Source organism: Hemiscyllium ocellatum, chromosome 4, assembly GCF_020745735.1.
Source record: "Hemiscyllium ocellatum isolate sHemOce1 chromosome 4, sHemOce1.pat.X.cur, whole genome shotgun sequence".
Lineage (NCBI taxonomy): Eukaryota > Metazoa > Chordata > Chondrichthyes > Orectolobiformes > Hemiscylliidae > Hemiscyllium > Hemiscyllium ocellatum.
In genome coordinates this window covers 1,043,988-1,059,064 of record NC_083404.1, presented here as the reverse complement: position 1 = coordinate 1,059,064, position 15,077 = coordinate 1,043,988, and the positions used below count along the sequence as shown (strand labels likewise).

Below are 15,077 nucleotides of genomic sequence, written 5' to 3'. Positions count from 1 at the left end.
GGGTTTGGAAATGCCTTAACGAGGTGGCCAGCAGGGGGAGGAATACAAAGTAATTGGAGTGAAGCTGGCAAACATACAACAGTGGAAACGTTGCACAGGGACATTAGTAAAACCTTAGGCAGCTGTAGCAAAATGATTGAAACCTTAAATAACTACTTTGTTTAATTATATACTGGGAAGGAACTGGTGGAAGTAACATTAGAAATGAAACAATAGACATGAACCCATGCTTAAAAGTTTTAATAAAAGAGGGTGAATGAACTATTAAAGTCTTTTTTGCTGTGGGAAAAATAGTAAGTTCTGGCATCCGCAGGTGCACAGTTAACACAGGAATCTGGGGCTTCCTATTACAGAGGCTCTGCCACAGCTTTCACAGATACATTCAGCACAAAAACTAATGCCTTGATCTTAGCTTCTCTTTTACAGACACTATTCTTGCAATGCAAAGTATCAAAAACTTAATATATATTTGAATGAAATGTAACTTTAAGTAATAATTTCCACTGCAAGCATGTTTAAGTCTTTTTTTTTCCCCCAGTTCCTGGCTTAATCCCATGTTTATTTTACACTCTGCAAATTCAGAAGAGATAATACATTCTAAAATTCCTGATAAGCTGATTCCACCCCAGTGGTCCCCAGTCTTCAGCCAATTTGATTTACTCCACGTATCAAAAAATAGCTGAAAGCACTGGATACTGAAAAGGCAATGGACCTTGACATTTCAGCAGTAACATGGAGACTTGTAACTCAAATTGCTAAGGCTACATAAGGCTCTCTGACTATACTTGGAATATTATGAGCAGTTTTGTTACCCATATCTAAGGAATAATGTACTGGCTTTGAAGGGGTCTAGCGTTGGTTCACAGGAATGATTCTGGTCATGAAGGGCTTGTCATATGAGAAGCAGTTGAGCATTCTGGGTCTGTACTTGGAGTTTCGAAGGATAAGGAGGAATCTCATCAAAACTTAAAGAATACTAATAGTCCTGAATAGAGTGGGCATGGAGAAGATGTTTCCACTAGTAAGAGAGATTAGGACCTGAACGCACATCTTCCTTGATTAGGTGACTCTTTAGAACTGTGATGAGGAGGAATCTCTTCAGCCAGAGGGCGACTACTCTGTGGAACTCATTGCCACAGAAGACTATGGAGGCCAAGTCATTGAATGCCTTTAAAACAGATTCTTGATTAGTAAGGCCATTAAGGGTTGTGGAGAGAAGGCATGAGATTGGGTTTGAGAGCCATATCAGCCATGATTGAATGGCTGAACAGACTCTGCTCTTAATTTTACTCCAATATCTGATGGTCTTGCTATGTCCCTAGCCAAGTTGTTCCAATACAGATACAGCCCTGGCATCTACTTGACGATGTGGGACATTGCCCAGGTATTTCCTGTATGCAAAAAGCATGTCACTTACAACCTGGCCGATTACCACCCCATTTGTCTACTATCGATCATCAGTAAAGTGATAGAAGAGGTCATTAGCAATGTTAAGAAGGTAACACTTAGCAAAAAGCTGTTTGCTGATGCTCAGCATGGGTTCTGCCAGGGCCATTCAGCACCTGACCTTGTTACAGCCTTGGTTCAGACATGAACAAAGAGTTGAATTCCAGCGATGAGGTGAGAGTGACTCTCCCTGACATCACACAATGCACACTATCCGAATGCAAGGTAGAAAGTAAGAGGAGCTATTCACAATGGTTGAGACAGTGAAGTCCCAGTAGGATCAGTACTGACCACAGTAACATTGTTAATGGTATTGACTTTGGAAAGTAATGCACGGTTTCTAAATTTACAGATGAGACCAAACCGTGAGGGAGTTGGGCGGAGTACTCAGTCCTGAGACTACAACAAGTTACAGGAATGCATTAATGAGCTTGTAGATTTGGCATTTAATTGGCAAATGAATGTTAACACAGAAAAGGGTGAAAATTAGAAAGTCCTATATTACTTGGAAATAAAACACATCGATGATACAGAGGAATCAAAATAGGATGCGCAATCTTCTAAAAAAGTAGAGATGCAGCTTAATAAAGCCAAATAAAAGCCAAATAAGCACTAGATTTATTTCTAGTGGAGGGAATTGAATAAAAAGGTTAGCACTGTTGCCTTACAGTGCCAGGGACCCGGGTTCAATTCCAGCCTCAGCCGACTGTCTGGAATTTGCATGTTCTCCCCGTGTCTGTGTGGGTTTCCTCCAGATGCTTCGGTTATCTCCCACAGACCATGCTAAATTGTCCCATCGTGTTCGGGGATGTATAGGTTAGGTACGTTAGTCAGGGGAAATGGAGAGTAATAGGGTAGTGGAATGGGTGTGGGTGGGTTACTCTTCAGAGGGTCAGTGTGGACTTGTTGGGCCAAATGGCCTGTTTCCATACTGTAGGGAGTCTATGGGTCTATGACAAAATGATTGCTCAACTTGCAATAAATTCTGATTAGACCCCACATTTGGTGTACTGTGCACAGCTTAGGTTGTTATATTATTACAAATAAATGGATACAGAAGCAATGGAGGAAGTAAAATGAATTACAAAGCTGATTCTAGAAATGAGGTTATACATGTCAAAGCAGCATCTTCAAGCTCAGACTGAAGACTGACATAATAGAGGCCATCAATAACCACCAAGAAATCCAATTGGAATTTCACACAAAAACTCTTTACTCAGATGGTGAGAATACAAAATGGTTGACTGCAAGAGTTGAAGTGAACGGTACAGTTACATTTCAGGAGAAACAGGATTTTTATGTGACAGAAGAAGTTGGTGTTATGCTTATAGAATTTGAGAATAAAAGACAGTAGGAGGCAGCATGGTTGTGCCGAACGTATTGTTTCCCTGTCACGTGCTCTTATCTTCCACAATATAAAAATACCTGTCTTATTTTATGAGACATCTAAATAATTAATGCACATAATGCATTGCTTTTTAGGAGACAGTTGTACAAGTAAAGTTGCACGAAGTAAGACGGATTTACAAAAGGCGGCACGGGTTAAAACCTTTGGTGAGTGCTAATGATTTAATTTGATTATATGCATTTTATAGCAGCTTCCATAATTTAATTATTAAAATAATTCTGTAATCAATCAACATTCATTATATTATTTCTAGTCATCCATGGAAAAGTAAAGTGTCTGCTTTTAAAGTGAGGTATACATTTTAAATTTCATCATGTATTAATGTTAGCTGTCATATATGTTGCCTCAGATTTGCAATACAGTTTTTAATTTCTTACTTTTCCTCATTTCATTGTTTCTCCTTTTAGGGTCTTGAGGTATTTTGTACAGAAGATGATCTTTGTTCTGATATCTACTTAAAATTTTATAACTCCAAAAATCGTGATGAACTCTACTACTATATTGCAACCTTTTTAGGTTAGTAAATAACAGAATGCTACACACAAATTCTAGCTTTGATTTAATTGTTAACAATCAAATGCCAACTCTAGGTGAGGATGTTCTTTTCTTAGTTCTTTGAAAACCAGCAATGTTTTTGAACAGAGGCTGATTTAGTTTGTAGTCAACTTTGGAACTTAGATTCCCTACAGTATGTAAACAGGCCCTTCGGCCCAACGAGTCCACAGCGATCCTTCGAAGAGCAACCCATCCAGACCCTTTCCCCTCTAACTAATGCACCTAACACCACGGGCAATTTAGCATGGCCAATTCACCTGACCTGCACATCTTTGGACTGTGGGAGGAAACCGGAGTACCCGGAGGAAACTCACGCAGACACGGGGAGAACATGCAAACTCCACACAGACAGTCGCCCAAGGTGGGAATTGAACCCGGGTCCCTGGCACTGCAAGGCAACAGTGCTAACCACTGAGCCACCGTACCACATTTGAAGGAGTCTGGTTTGGTCAGTTGAAAGTGTTACAGCTCTATGTTTGCACAAATGATTATTTTGACACATTTCAAATTAATTCAACAAAACCAGTTCTAGGCTTGTTTACACTAAACTTTATATTTTGTTACGATCCTTTTCAAAAATGGAATTTTGTAAAACAAAAAGTTGATTCACGACAGTACTCTTCTATGCATTTTTATTTTATGGGAGCAGTATTCAGTGACAGTCGTGGAACTGCTATAGAAATTTTTGAAATACCACAGTGCAAATAAACTGAATTGATGTGCGGTTTTGATTACTGAGTTAACAAAAACAAATAACTCCGCCATGCCCAATCTGTCTCATTAAACCTAGCTCGTTGTTTCAGTCACTATTTAATTAAGTGTTAGTCAGAAACATGTTTACCGGACAGATTCATGATAATGTTTCTTTGCTGTATATTTTGTTGTCTAACATTCAAGAATTAACGGTTTTTAAGCATTATTTACTGCGTTTGCCATGTCCCTATCATAACATTAATTTAAAGTGGTATCCTGCTGCTTAGTTTGTCAATTTTTGTGGTTTAACCCAAGTCTAAATATAAAACTACATTATTGTGGATGATTTGAAGTGTGACAGTGGCCAGAGGTGGGATTCTTTGTGACACAGTCCTTCTCGCAAAGGAAGTGGTAAATGGATTGATTTCTTAAAAACAAGCAAGTCACATTTGGGCGTTGGAGGCTGAACTACAGATATAGCAATGCACCAAGGAGTTGGAGAAATCATCTAGATTTTTTGTACCAGGAGACAGTCCCACCTGTTCAGACAGGGTGTTCAGATCTGGCCAGGGACAGGAGGACGAGACTGCAAGTGAGGCAGGTAAGGGGACCCAGAGGACAGGAGTGTGGGAGTGTTAACTTCAGGATGGTCGTGGGTCTGTGAAATAGATGAGCTAAATGATTATGGCACTGTAGGCCTTTCAAGCAGCGATTGGAGGGGAGCCTAAAGGAATGTAGTGGTAGCTGGGGCTACATTGCCAGTGACATTGAGACAAGAGTCTGGGTGGCTGTGATGTCTGCCTGTTGCCAAGACTCAGGATATAAGCTCTGGGCTGGATTGTTACCTGAGCCATGTCTAAATTGGCATAGAGTCATAGAGATGTACAGCATGGAAACAGAACCTTCGGTCCAACCCATCCATGCTGACCAGATACTGAGGTGTTCACATAGCAATCAGGTAAAATGATGCCCCAAAATATTAAAAACCCAATTGAATTTGAATTTTACTGTTTGACAGCATTGAACCAATGAGACAATCCGATGTTTTGGGGTATAAAAAGCAGGAATTTTGGGCAGGTAGCCAGAGAAAGAGCACCACCTGCCATTGTCAGACAGACTGCCCGAAAACCCTCTCTGTGAAAGGTATCTTTGCAGCAGAAGACTGAAAGATGACCCAGGCAGATCTATAAACAGGAGAATCAACACCGGAGACACTAGGCACTGTCTGGTTTTGTTAATTAATTTGATGTAAATTTAACAGGGACTTTATCAGATCAGTATATGATTATAGAGTGGGAGGTAGATAACAAATCTTGAAGACAAAGGAGTTGTAAATAGTTGTTTAATGTTCACTTTTGGAGTTAAAGAATAAAATTGTTTTTTTTCTTTTAAATTATAGAATTTGGGTAGTTCTCTGTCGATCATATTTTAACAGATGGTGAGGTGAGCTTTTCTGCGTGTTTGGTTTAATTAGCAGAAGGGTTTACTGCTGTGTCGTAACAGTTTGGGGGCATGGGTCCGTGATTTGGACAGGTTTAGCCTGCTCCAGCCTGAGATTTGGAAAGATTCGAATAGATTTTGGGTACGAAAGATTTGAGCCGATTTAAACACTTGCTGATTAGTGTCCTAGGTCTTTAAATAAAAATAGAACATAGAACAATACAGCGGTGAGTAGGCCCTTTGACCCTCGAAGTTGCGCAGATCTGTGAACTAACCTGAACTCATCCCCCTACACTATCCCATCATCCATGTGCTTAGGTAGCTGAGACAATTTGTTTAATTTTATTTTTTTTTGTAGTTGATTAAATTAAAAGTGAGGGTGATGGCTCTTTAAACTGCTAGAGAGGTTCTAAGGTTTGAAGATGATTTCCCAAATTTGCCAAGACAGTTTAGAAGGAAGGAAAAACACCTTAATTAACAAAGAGGTTAGTGCGTTTAGCCAAGGACGAAAGGAAAGCTGAAATTGTAAGGGAGTTACTCAAACTTAAGGGTGTCAGAGAAATCGACAATTGCAGTAGAGTTAGGAATTACAATTGAGGAAAATGGAATTAGAAGATAAACAGAGAAAGGGGAGGGGAGAGAATGTTCTTAGCTGAGCAGAAAGAGAGAGAAAAAGAGAATTTGAACTTCAGATGTTGTGACATAGTCAGCAAAGTCAAGTTAACAGGATGGACCTGAAAAGAGACGGTAGTGATATATACAAATATGTAAAACACTGCCAAATTTTGATGGGAAAGATGTCAAAGTCTTTTTTATTTTATTTGAAGAGTTGGCTAGGCAGATGGAGTGTTCAGGGGATTTATGGATAATGCCAGTTCAGACTATACTGGTAGGCAGAGGTAGTGAGGTATTTGTTGCACTGTCAGATGTGGGGTCAAGAGATTATGAAGAGGTTAAGCAGGCTATTTTGAGCACTTATGAATTGGTACCAGAAGGGTACAGACAGCAGTTCAGAAACATAAAGAAGGAACCAGATCAGACTTATGTTGAGTTCAAAAGAATTAAACATAGTCATTTTGATAGATGGGTGCAAGCCTTAAAAACAGATAAGACCAATGAGGCTTTTAGACTATTCTGCTGGAGAAGTTTAAAAACTCACTTTCAGAGATGATACAAATTCACATGGATGAGCAGATAAATATACATTGGTGCACAAGGCAAAGGTTAGCTTCCAGCCAGCATTTTATCCTGTGAGGGATAAAAGTTGGGAGAAGGGGAAATCCTACACTACGAAACAAAGAAAACACGAGCAATTGTTTGCCACAGGTTAAAAAAGAAGCCCAAGAGGGTGGAAAGGAGGTGAAAGGCCTCAGGTGTTTCCATTGTGGTAAAGTGGGACATGTAAAATCACAGTGCTGGCCGTTAAAGAAAAGCGTTGTGGGAAAAGATGTGATAAAAGATGAGCCAGTGGCATTAGTGAAGGTAGCAAAGGAGATCCCAAGAGAAGACGAGGAGCTGCAGGAGAGTGCACAGATCTAGGCCAGGCCTGGGTATGGTGTTAGTACCTGATCTCTATAAAGAATTCACCTCTGTGGATAAAGTTTACTCAAAGAACAGGGGAGAAGGACAAGAAATTATAATTTTGAGAGGATCTAACCAGTCTCTAACAGTAAGAGATGAACATATTTGCACTCTTTCTGATCTGTTACCCGAGAGAATGGTAGTTCATGGGATAGATGGAGAGAAATTTACTGTTTCCCTATGTAAGATCAGGTTGGAGTGCCAACTCAAGACTGGGGAAGTAACTGTGGGAGTGATTGATAGAGTGACAGTTCCAGGAATACACTTTGTTCTTGGGAACAATTTAGCAGGATCCAAGGTGGGAGTGACACTTATTGTTGTGGAGAAGCCCAAGGAAGACCAGGGAACTGAGGAGTTAAAAAAAAAACACTCTGGAATTTTCCCAGATTGTGTAGTAACAAGATCTCACTATCATAAGTCACAGCACAAAGCAAATACTAAAGAGAAAGCTGAAGGAGTTGAGGTTCGGTTAGCGGATACACTGTTTGATGTAATAGTGCAGATAAACCTGAACAGGCAGAGGGTCAGACAGAAGTGTTTAGTTGTGAAAGGCTAATGGACTTACGACAGAAAGACGAGATAACAGAAGATTTATATATTGGTCTGAAAAGGAGGCAGAGAATATTGCTGAGGGTTATTATCACAAAGATAGAATCCTAAGACGAAAACGGAGACCACGGCAGGTTAGTGCAGAGGAGAAATGGGCTGAAATGTACCAAATTGTGTTGCCGATAGCACACAGACAGAAGGTGTTATAGGTAGCACATGAACTACCAGTAGGAAGTAGGGGAACAAAAGACTCAGGCTAAGGTACAAATTATTTTTATTGGCCTGGAATGCATAAGGATATAGTTAAACTTTGCCGTATGTGTCATACATGCCAAATGGTAGGTAAGCCACAGGTGGTAATAAAACCAATGCTTTTGTTGTCAATTCTTGCTTTTGAAGAACCTTTCACCTGGGTTATAATTGATTGTGTAGGTCCCCTCCCGAGAGCTAAAAGTGGGAACCAGTACTTGTTAACCAGAATGGATGTGTCTCCCAGATTTCCAGAGACAATTCCAATGTGGAGTATTAAGGCAAAGAGGGTGATATAGGAGTTAGTAGCTTTCTTCACCAGGTATGATCTACCCAGAGAGATTCAGGCAGACCAAGGGTCTAATTTTACTGCGAGGCTGTTTAAGGAGGTTATGGATAGTTTAGACATACAGCACTTTACATCAAGCGGGTATCATCCTGAATCCCAGGGAGCTTTGGAAAGGTGGCATCAGACCCTGAAGAGCATGTTCAGAGCAGACTGTCAGGATTACCTGAATGATTGGGATAAAGGGATCCCATTTGTATTGTTTGCCACTAGAGATGCCCCAAATGAATCTACTCGGTTTACTCCCTTTGCGTTAATATTTGGGTATGAAGTGAGAGGTCCTTTGAAATTTAAGAAATTGACAGGACCAAAATCTTTTACAATTAAAAGTAGCCAGCTGAATAACTCAGTCAGCGTAACAAGAATTTCAATGTGAATGAGTTTAAATAATGAACAACCACCCACGCTACTGAGTTAGCATGTCAGCCTTAGGGCTCAGTTGGTAACATACTCACATGGTACAGTTGGTAGAGCTCTTTGAACAATTAAGAGAAGCAAAACTGGTAATAAATTTAAAGGGAACAGAATTTGCGAAAACAGAGATAATGTTCTTGGGACATAACATCGGTCATGGAAGGTTGACCCCAAGGAACACAAAGAGGTGCTTCCATTTTTGGGACTAAGCGAATTCTACCCGAAGTTTGTTCCAAATGTCAGCAGTGTGGTGGCAGATTTGCTGAAGAAGTACACAAAATTTCAGTGGACAGGACAATGCCAGGAGGCATTTGACAATTTAAATCAATATTAATCACCGCACCATTTTAGCTACACCAAACTTTTTGAAACCCTTCAAAGTTGCAATTGATGCGAGTGACATAGGAGATGGAGCTGCTACAGGAAGATGATGATGGAATTGAACTGCGAGTTGGTTATTTTTCAAGGAAACTCAACACCCACCAGAGAAAATACTGTATGATCAAATAAGAATTATTGAGTTTGGTACTGACTTTACAACATTTTAATGTTTACGTGGCGAACAATGTGTCGGAGACGGTTGTGTACACAGATCATAATCCTCTTACATTCTTGGAAGGATTTAAAGACAAGAATATGAGACTCTTTCATTGGAGTCTTATGTTACAGATTTTTAATTTGTAAATTTTATATGCTGCGGCTCGTAGGAATGTGATAGTCGATGTGTTATTGCAGATTTAACAGATAAAGTATAGTTAAGATTGAACAGATACCAATGTTATATATATGTGTGTGCAGAAGTTAATACGCCCTTGTATTAACATCCTATGTATTTCATGGTAATGGGGTTAAGAAATAGAAAAAAAAATGAAGCCATCTTTTCATTGTGATGGTTCATGTTTTTTCTTAAGGGGGAGGTGTTATGAAATTGAAGGTGTGTACTGTACCTTTGAGAGAGTGAAAACTGTCGCGCTCTTGTCATGTGACTGACTTGCAGACAGTGTGCTGCAAAATTGAAAGATGTGACATATTGTTGTAACCTAGATACCTGAGTTGTTTTCACAGCAGTTCAAAGTTAACCAATCTGTTTAAAAAATACCCCCAGATACTAAAACCCAATCAAATTTGAATTTTATTATTTTGACAATATTGCTCCCATGAGATAGTCCGATGATTTGGGGTATAAAAGCAGGAATTTTGGGCAGGGAGCCAGAGAAAGAGCCAGAGCCAGGTTGCCTGCCATTGTCAGACAAACGGCCTGAAAACCCCCTCTGTGAAAGGTACCTTTGTCATAGGAAACATCTTTGCAGCAGAAGACTGAAAGATGATCCAGGGAGATCTGCAAACAGGGGAGAATCAACACCAGAGACAACAGCCACTGTCTGGTTTTGTCAATTAATTTGCTGTAAATTTAACAGGGGCTTTATCAGATCAGTATATGGTTATAGAGTGGGAGGTAAATACCAAACCTTGAAGACAAAGGAGGCTTGGAGTTGTAAATAGTTGTTGTTTAGTGTTCACTTTTGGAGTTAATGAATATTTTTTTTTCTTTTTAAATAGTGGAATTTGGGTAGTTCTGTCACTCATACTTTAACAGTTGACGAGGTGAGGTGAGCTTTTCTGCATGGTTTAATGAGGAGAAGGGTTTACCACTGTGTCATAGCAGTTTATCAAAAAAAACTAATATTCAATTACTTTGTGAAACAGTAATTGTAATGTTTATTTTCTGCTAACATTTCTTCCTGCAGAAAATCATATTACTGAACACACAGCTGAAAGCTGTATGCTCCAGTGGCAAAAAGGATATCTCTCAAATTATCAGTATCTCCTGCACCTGAATAATCTGGCTGACCGCAGCTGTAATGACCTGTCTCAGTATCCCATCTTTCCTTGGATCATAGCTGATTATACCTCCTCAGACTTAGGTAACACTCTCGGTGCTGTTTTTCAAAACCATATGGCCTATTGTATCTTAAATGATATATTTGCAGTAAGATGTACATAATAATCCATCTCTAACTTTTGTCTTGGAACAGATCTGTCCAATCCTGAAACATTTCGTGACCTTAGGAAGCCAGTCGGTGCCTTAAATAAAGAGCGTCTGGATCGATTGTTGGTATGGGTCCTTTTCAAATGGATAGATCATCTTTGGTGATTTAATTCTGAGCAGTCTTCAAACGGTTAAAGGTGGATAACTCCCCAGGACCTGATCAGGTGTACCGGAGAACTCTGTGGGAAGCTAGAGAAGTTATTGCTGGGACTCTTGCTGAGATATTTGTATCATCGATAGTCACAGGTGAGGTGCCGGAAAACTGGAGGTTGGCAAATGTGGTGCCACTGTTTAAGAAAGGTGGTAAGGACAAGCCAGGGAACTATAGACCGATGAGCCTGACCTCGGTGGTGGGCAAGTTGTTGGAGGGAATCCTGAGGGACAGGATGTACGTGTATTTAGAAAGACAAGGACTGATTCGGGATAGTCAACATGGCTTTGTGCATGGGAAATCATGTCTCTCAAACTTGATTGAGTTTTTTGAAGAAGTAACAAAGAAAATTGATGAGGGCAGAGCAGTAGATGTGATCCATATGGACTTCAGTAAGGGAGACTGATTAGCAAGGTCAGATCTCATGGAATACAGGGAGAACGAGCCATTTGGATACAGAACTGGCTCAAAGGCAGGAGACAAAGGGTGATGGTGGAGGGTTGTTTTTCAGACTGGAGGCCTGTGACCAGTGGAGTGCCACAAGGATCGGTGCTGGGCCCTCTACTTTTTGTCATTTACATAAATGATTTGGATGCGAGCATAAGAGGTACAGTTAGTAAGTTTGCAAATGACACCCAAATTGGAGGTGTGGTCGACAGCGAAGAGGGTTATTTCAAATTACAACAGGATCTGGACCAGATGGGCCAACGGGCCGAGAAGTGGCAGATGGCGTTTAATTCAGATAACTGCGAGGTGCTGCATTTTGGGAAAGCAAATCTTAGCAGGACTAATACACTTAATGGTAAGGTGCGAGGGAGTGTTGTTGAACAAAGAGACCTTGGCATGCAGGTTCATAGCTCCTTGAAAGTGGAGTCGCAGGTAGATAGGATAGCGAAGAAGGCGTTTGGTATGCTTTCTTTTATTGGTCAGAGTAATGAGTACAGGGGTTGGGGGGGTCATGTTGCGGCTGTACAGGACATTGGTTAGGCCACTGTTGGAATATTGCATGCAATTCTGGTCTCCTTCCTATCGGAAAGATGTTGTGAAACTTGAAAGGGTTAAAAAAAGATTTACAAGGATGTTGTCAGGGTTGGACAATCTGAGCTACAGGGAGAGGCTGAACAGGCTGGGGCAGTTTTCACTGGAACGTCAGAGGCTAAGGGATGACCTTATAGAGATTTACAAAATTATGAGGGGCATGGATAGGATAAATAGACAAAGTCTTTTCCCTGGGTTGGGGGAGTCCAGAATTAGAGGGCATAGGTTTAGGATGAGAGGGGAAAGATATAAAAGAGATCTCAGGGGCAACTTTTCCACTCAGAGGGTGGTACATGTATGGAATGAGCTGCCAGAGGATGTGGTGGAGGCTGATACAATTGCAACATTTAAGAGGCATTTGGATGGGTATATGAATAGGAAGGGTTTAGAGGGATATGGGCCGGGTGCTGGCAGGTGGGACTAGATTGGGTTGGGATATCTGGTCAGCATGGATGGGTTGGACTGAAGGGTCTGTTTCCATGTTGTACATCTCTATGACTCTGTGACTCTCTACGTTGATAGCATTTTGAAAATCTCTTGAAAGCAATTTGGAATCCATTGGGGGAAAAAATTGTCAAATTGGGTGTGCAGCAGACTTTGTATTTCTAGCTTCAAAATCAATTTTTTTTTAGTGCAAGTTGTAGTTATGCTGGCATTTCCCATTTGCATTTATATAATGCCAGCTGCTTAAAATAGCATTGACTAAACATAAATATTTACTGTTGCATTAGTTTGTTTATCTGTTGAAGGATGTCTGTTAGCTCAGTTTGCTGGACAGCTGGTTTGTGATTTACAGTGATGCCAACAGCATGGGTTCAATTCCCACACTGACTGAGGTTACCATGAAGGTCTGTCCTTTTCAACCGCTGCCTTCAGGTATGGGGTCTCTCAGCTTAAACCACCACCTATCAGCTCCCTGTAATGAGAGTGCAGCCCTATGGTCTAGTCAGACTAACGCGAATTCACCCTCTATATGTTGAGCCCAGCAACAAGATGCTTCTGAATATTCATTCATTCATTGGCCAATCCTTCCAGATGACAATGACTGTTTTCCACTTTTAGGGCGGGTCTGTGGGTGGCTGTACACACCGATGCGTCTACTGCAGACTCTTCAGTTTGGGGCAAGTGGTGGTCAAGGGAATGGGTAGGTGGGACATTGGTGTGACAGTGCACTCCTTTCACTGTTTTCATCTGGCTTCTGCTTTTTCCTGACAGCAGGTGCACAATGTCTTCCTGAATGTTGCTCTTGGATTTTGCACGGTCTTGAACCAGTGATTCCCAGGTGTGTGGGAATGCTGCAATTTGCTAGTGAGGCCTTGAGGGTATCACTGAAGCTTTTCCGTGTCCACCTCGGGCTCGTCTACCGTTTGAGAAGTGGGAGCAGAGCACCTACTTGAGCACCTCGTGTTGATCATGGAGACAATATACCCAGCCCATTGTAACCGATTGAAGTGGGGGGGGTGGGTCAGTGTCTTGAGACTGTGCATGTTGGCCTGGTTGAGGATGCTGCTGTTGGTATGTCTTCTTTCCCAGCAGATCCACAGGATGCTGCAGAGGCAGCGTTGGTGGTACTGCTTCAGCACCTTGAGGTGCCTGCTGTAGACAGTCCACATCTCAGAACCATATCGGAGGGTGGGAACTGCCTCAGCTCTGTACCATGAGCTTGGTGTCAGATCTGATGTTGATCTGAACAGTATCTCACCACAAATACATGTTCCCATTTTGCATTTTTTTAACCTTTGCTGACCTGTAGAATGTGAATTTTTCAGACCCAAACCTAAGAGTGATACAACTAGAAGGAATGTTGACTGCTTGTTTGTAAATCCTAATTTTTCCTCATTGAAACTCTAGGTTTTAATGATCAGATCATTAATGGTAATATAATTTCACAGTAGGCAGAAAGGTGAAAGGAAATGGAAACAGTTGCAGTGACTTTCGGAGTACAGCTAGATACTTGTTTGGTAAACCTAACCAAAGTGAATTTGAAAATTTATTGTTTTTGTGATTACCTTCACGTAAGACTGCTTTGTGTCCAATAAAATAAAATAAAAAGAACAGGAGCTCTAAGATGCCTGTCAGGTATTTGGTGATTGTTTTTGACCACAAATGCGATGGGCTGAAGTGTCTTTTTCTGTTACAGATCTTTAACTCTATCCCTGTGTTTATTCATTGCTGAAGAAGATCTGGTGCCCTAACCTTTGCTCAACATTAAAGTTTGCAGCTTTGTTTCTTTATTAATTGTCCTTGTTTAAGGACAGACAACGTTAGAGTATAATACAGGCCCTTTGGTGACCTGTGAAACCACTCTAATGCTGACCCAACCTGTACTATTCCACTCTCATCCTTAGGTTTATCCAATGACCATTTAAACGCCCTTAAAGTTGGCAAGTCTACTAGTGTTACAGGCAGATTGTTCCACGCCCTTACTAGTCTCTGAGTAAAGAACCTACCTCTGACATCTGTCCTATATCTATCAACCCTCACTTTAAAGCTATGTCCCCTCGTGCTAGCCATCGCCATCCGAGGAAAAAGGTTCTCACTGTCCATGCTGTCTAACCCTCTGAATATCTTTTATTCAATTAAGTTACCTCTTAATCACCTCCTCTCTAATGAAAACTGCCTCAAATCCCTCAGTCTTTCTTCATAAGACCTTCCCTCTATATTAGGCAATATCCTGGTAAATCTCTTCTGCACCCTTTCCAAAGCTTCCATGTCCTTCCTATAATGCGGTGACCAGAACGTATGCAGTATTCCAAGTGCGGCCGCACCAGAGTTTTGTCCAGCTGCAAGATGATTCTTGGCTCTGAAACTCCAATTCCTCTACCAATGAAAATTAACACACTGTACACCACCTTAACCTTATCAACCTGGGTGGCAACTTTCAGACCTATGTACATGGGCATCGAGATCTCTCTGCTCATTTACACTACCAAGAATCTTACCATTAGCCCAGTACTCTCTATTCCTGGTACTCCTTCCAAGGTGAATCCCCTCACACTTTTCCACATTAACCTCCATTTGCCACCTCTCAGCCGAGCTCTGCAGCTTATCTATATCCCTCTGTAACCTGCAACATCCTTCTGCACTGTCCACAACTCTACCAACTTTAGCGTCATCAGCAAATTTACTAACCTATCCTTCTACGCCCTCATCCAGG

General features: G+C 41.0%; 1 protein-coding gene across 2 annotated transcripts in view; it reads left to right on the top strand.

Moving 5' to 3' along the window:
- Positions 1-15,077, top strand: part of nsmaf (neutral sphingomyelinase (N-SMase) activation associated factor) — a 92,745-nt gene that overhangs the window by 23,678 nt on the left and 53,990 nt on the right. For both annotated transcript variants that reach the window (XM_060822633.1, XM_060822639.1), the window contains 4 exons: positions 2,929-3,000; positions 3,262-3,370; positions 10,430-10,606; positions 10,718-10,797. In XM_060822633.1, coding sequence (XP_060678616.1) covers positions 2,929-3,000; positions 3,262-3,370; positions 10,430-10,606; positions 10,718-10,797 — 438 coding nt within the window. The remainder of the gene's footprint in view (positions 1-2,928; positions 3,001-3,261; positions 3,371-10,429; positions 10,607-10,717; positions 10,798-15,077) is intronic.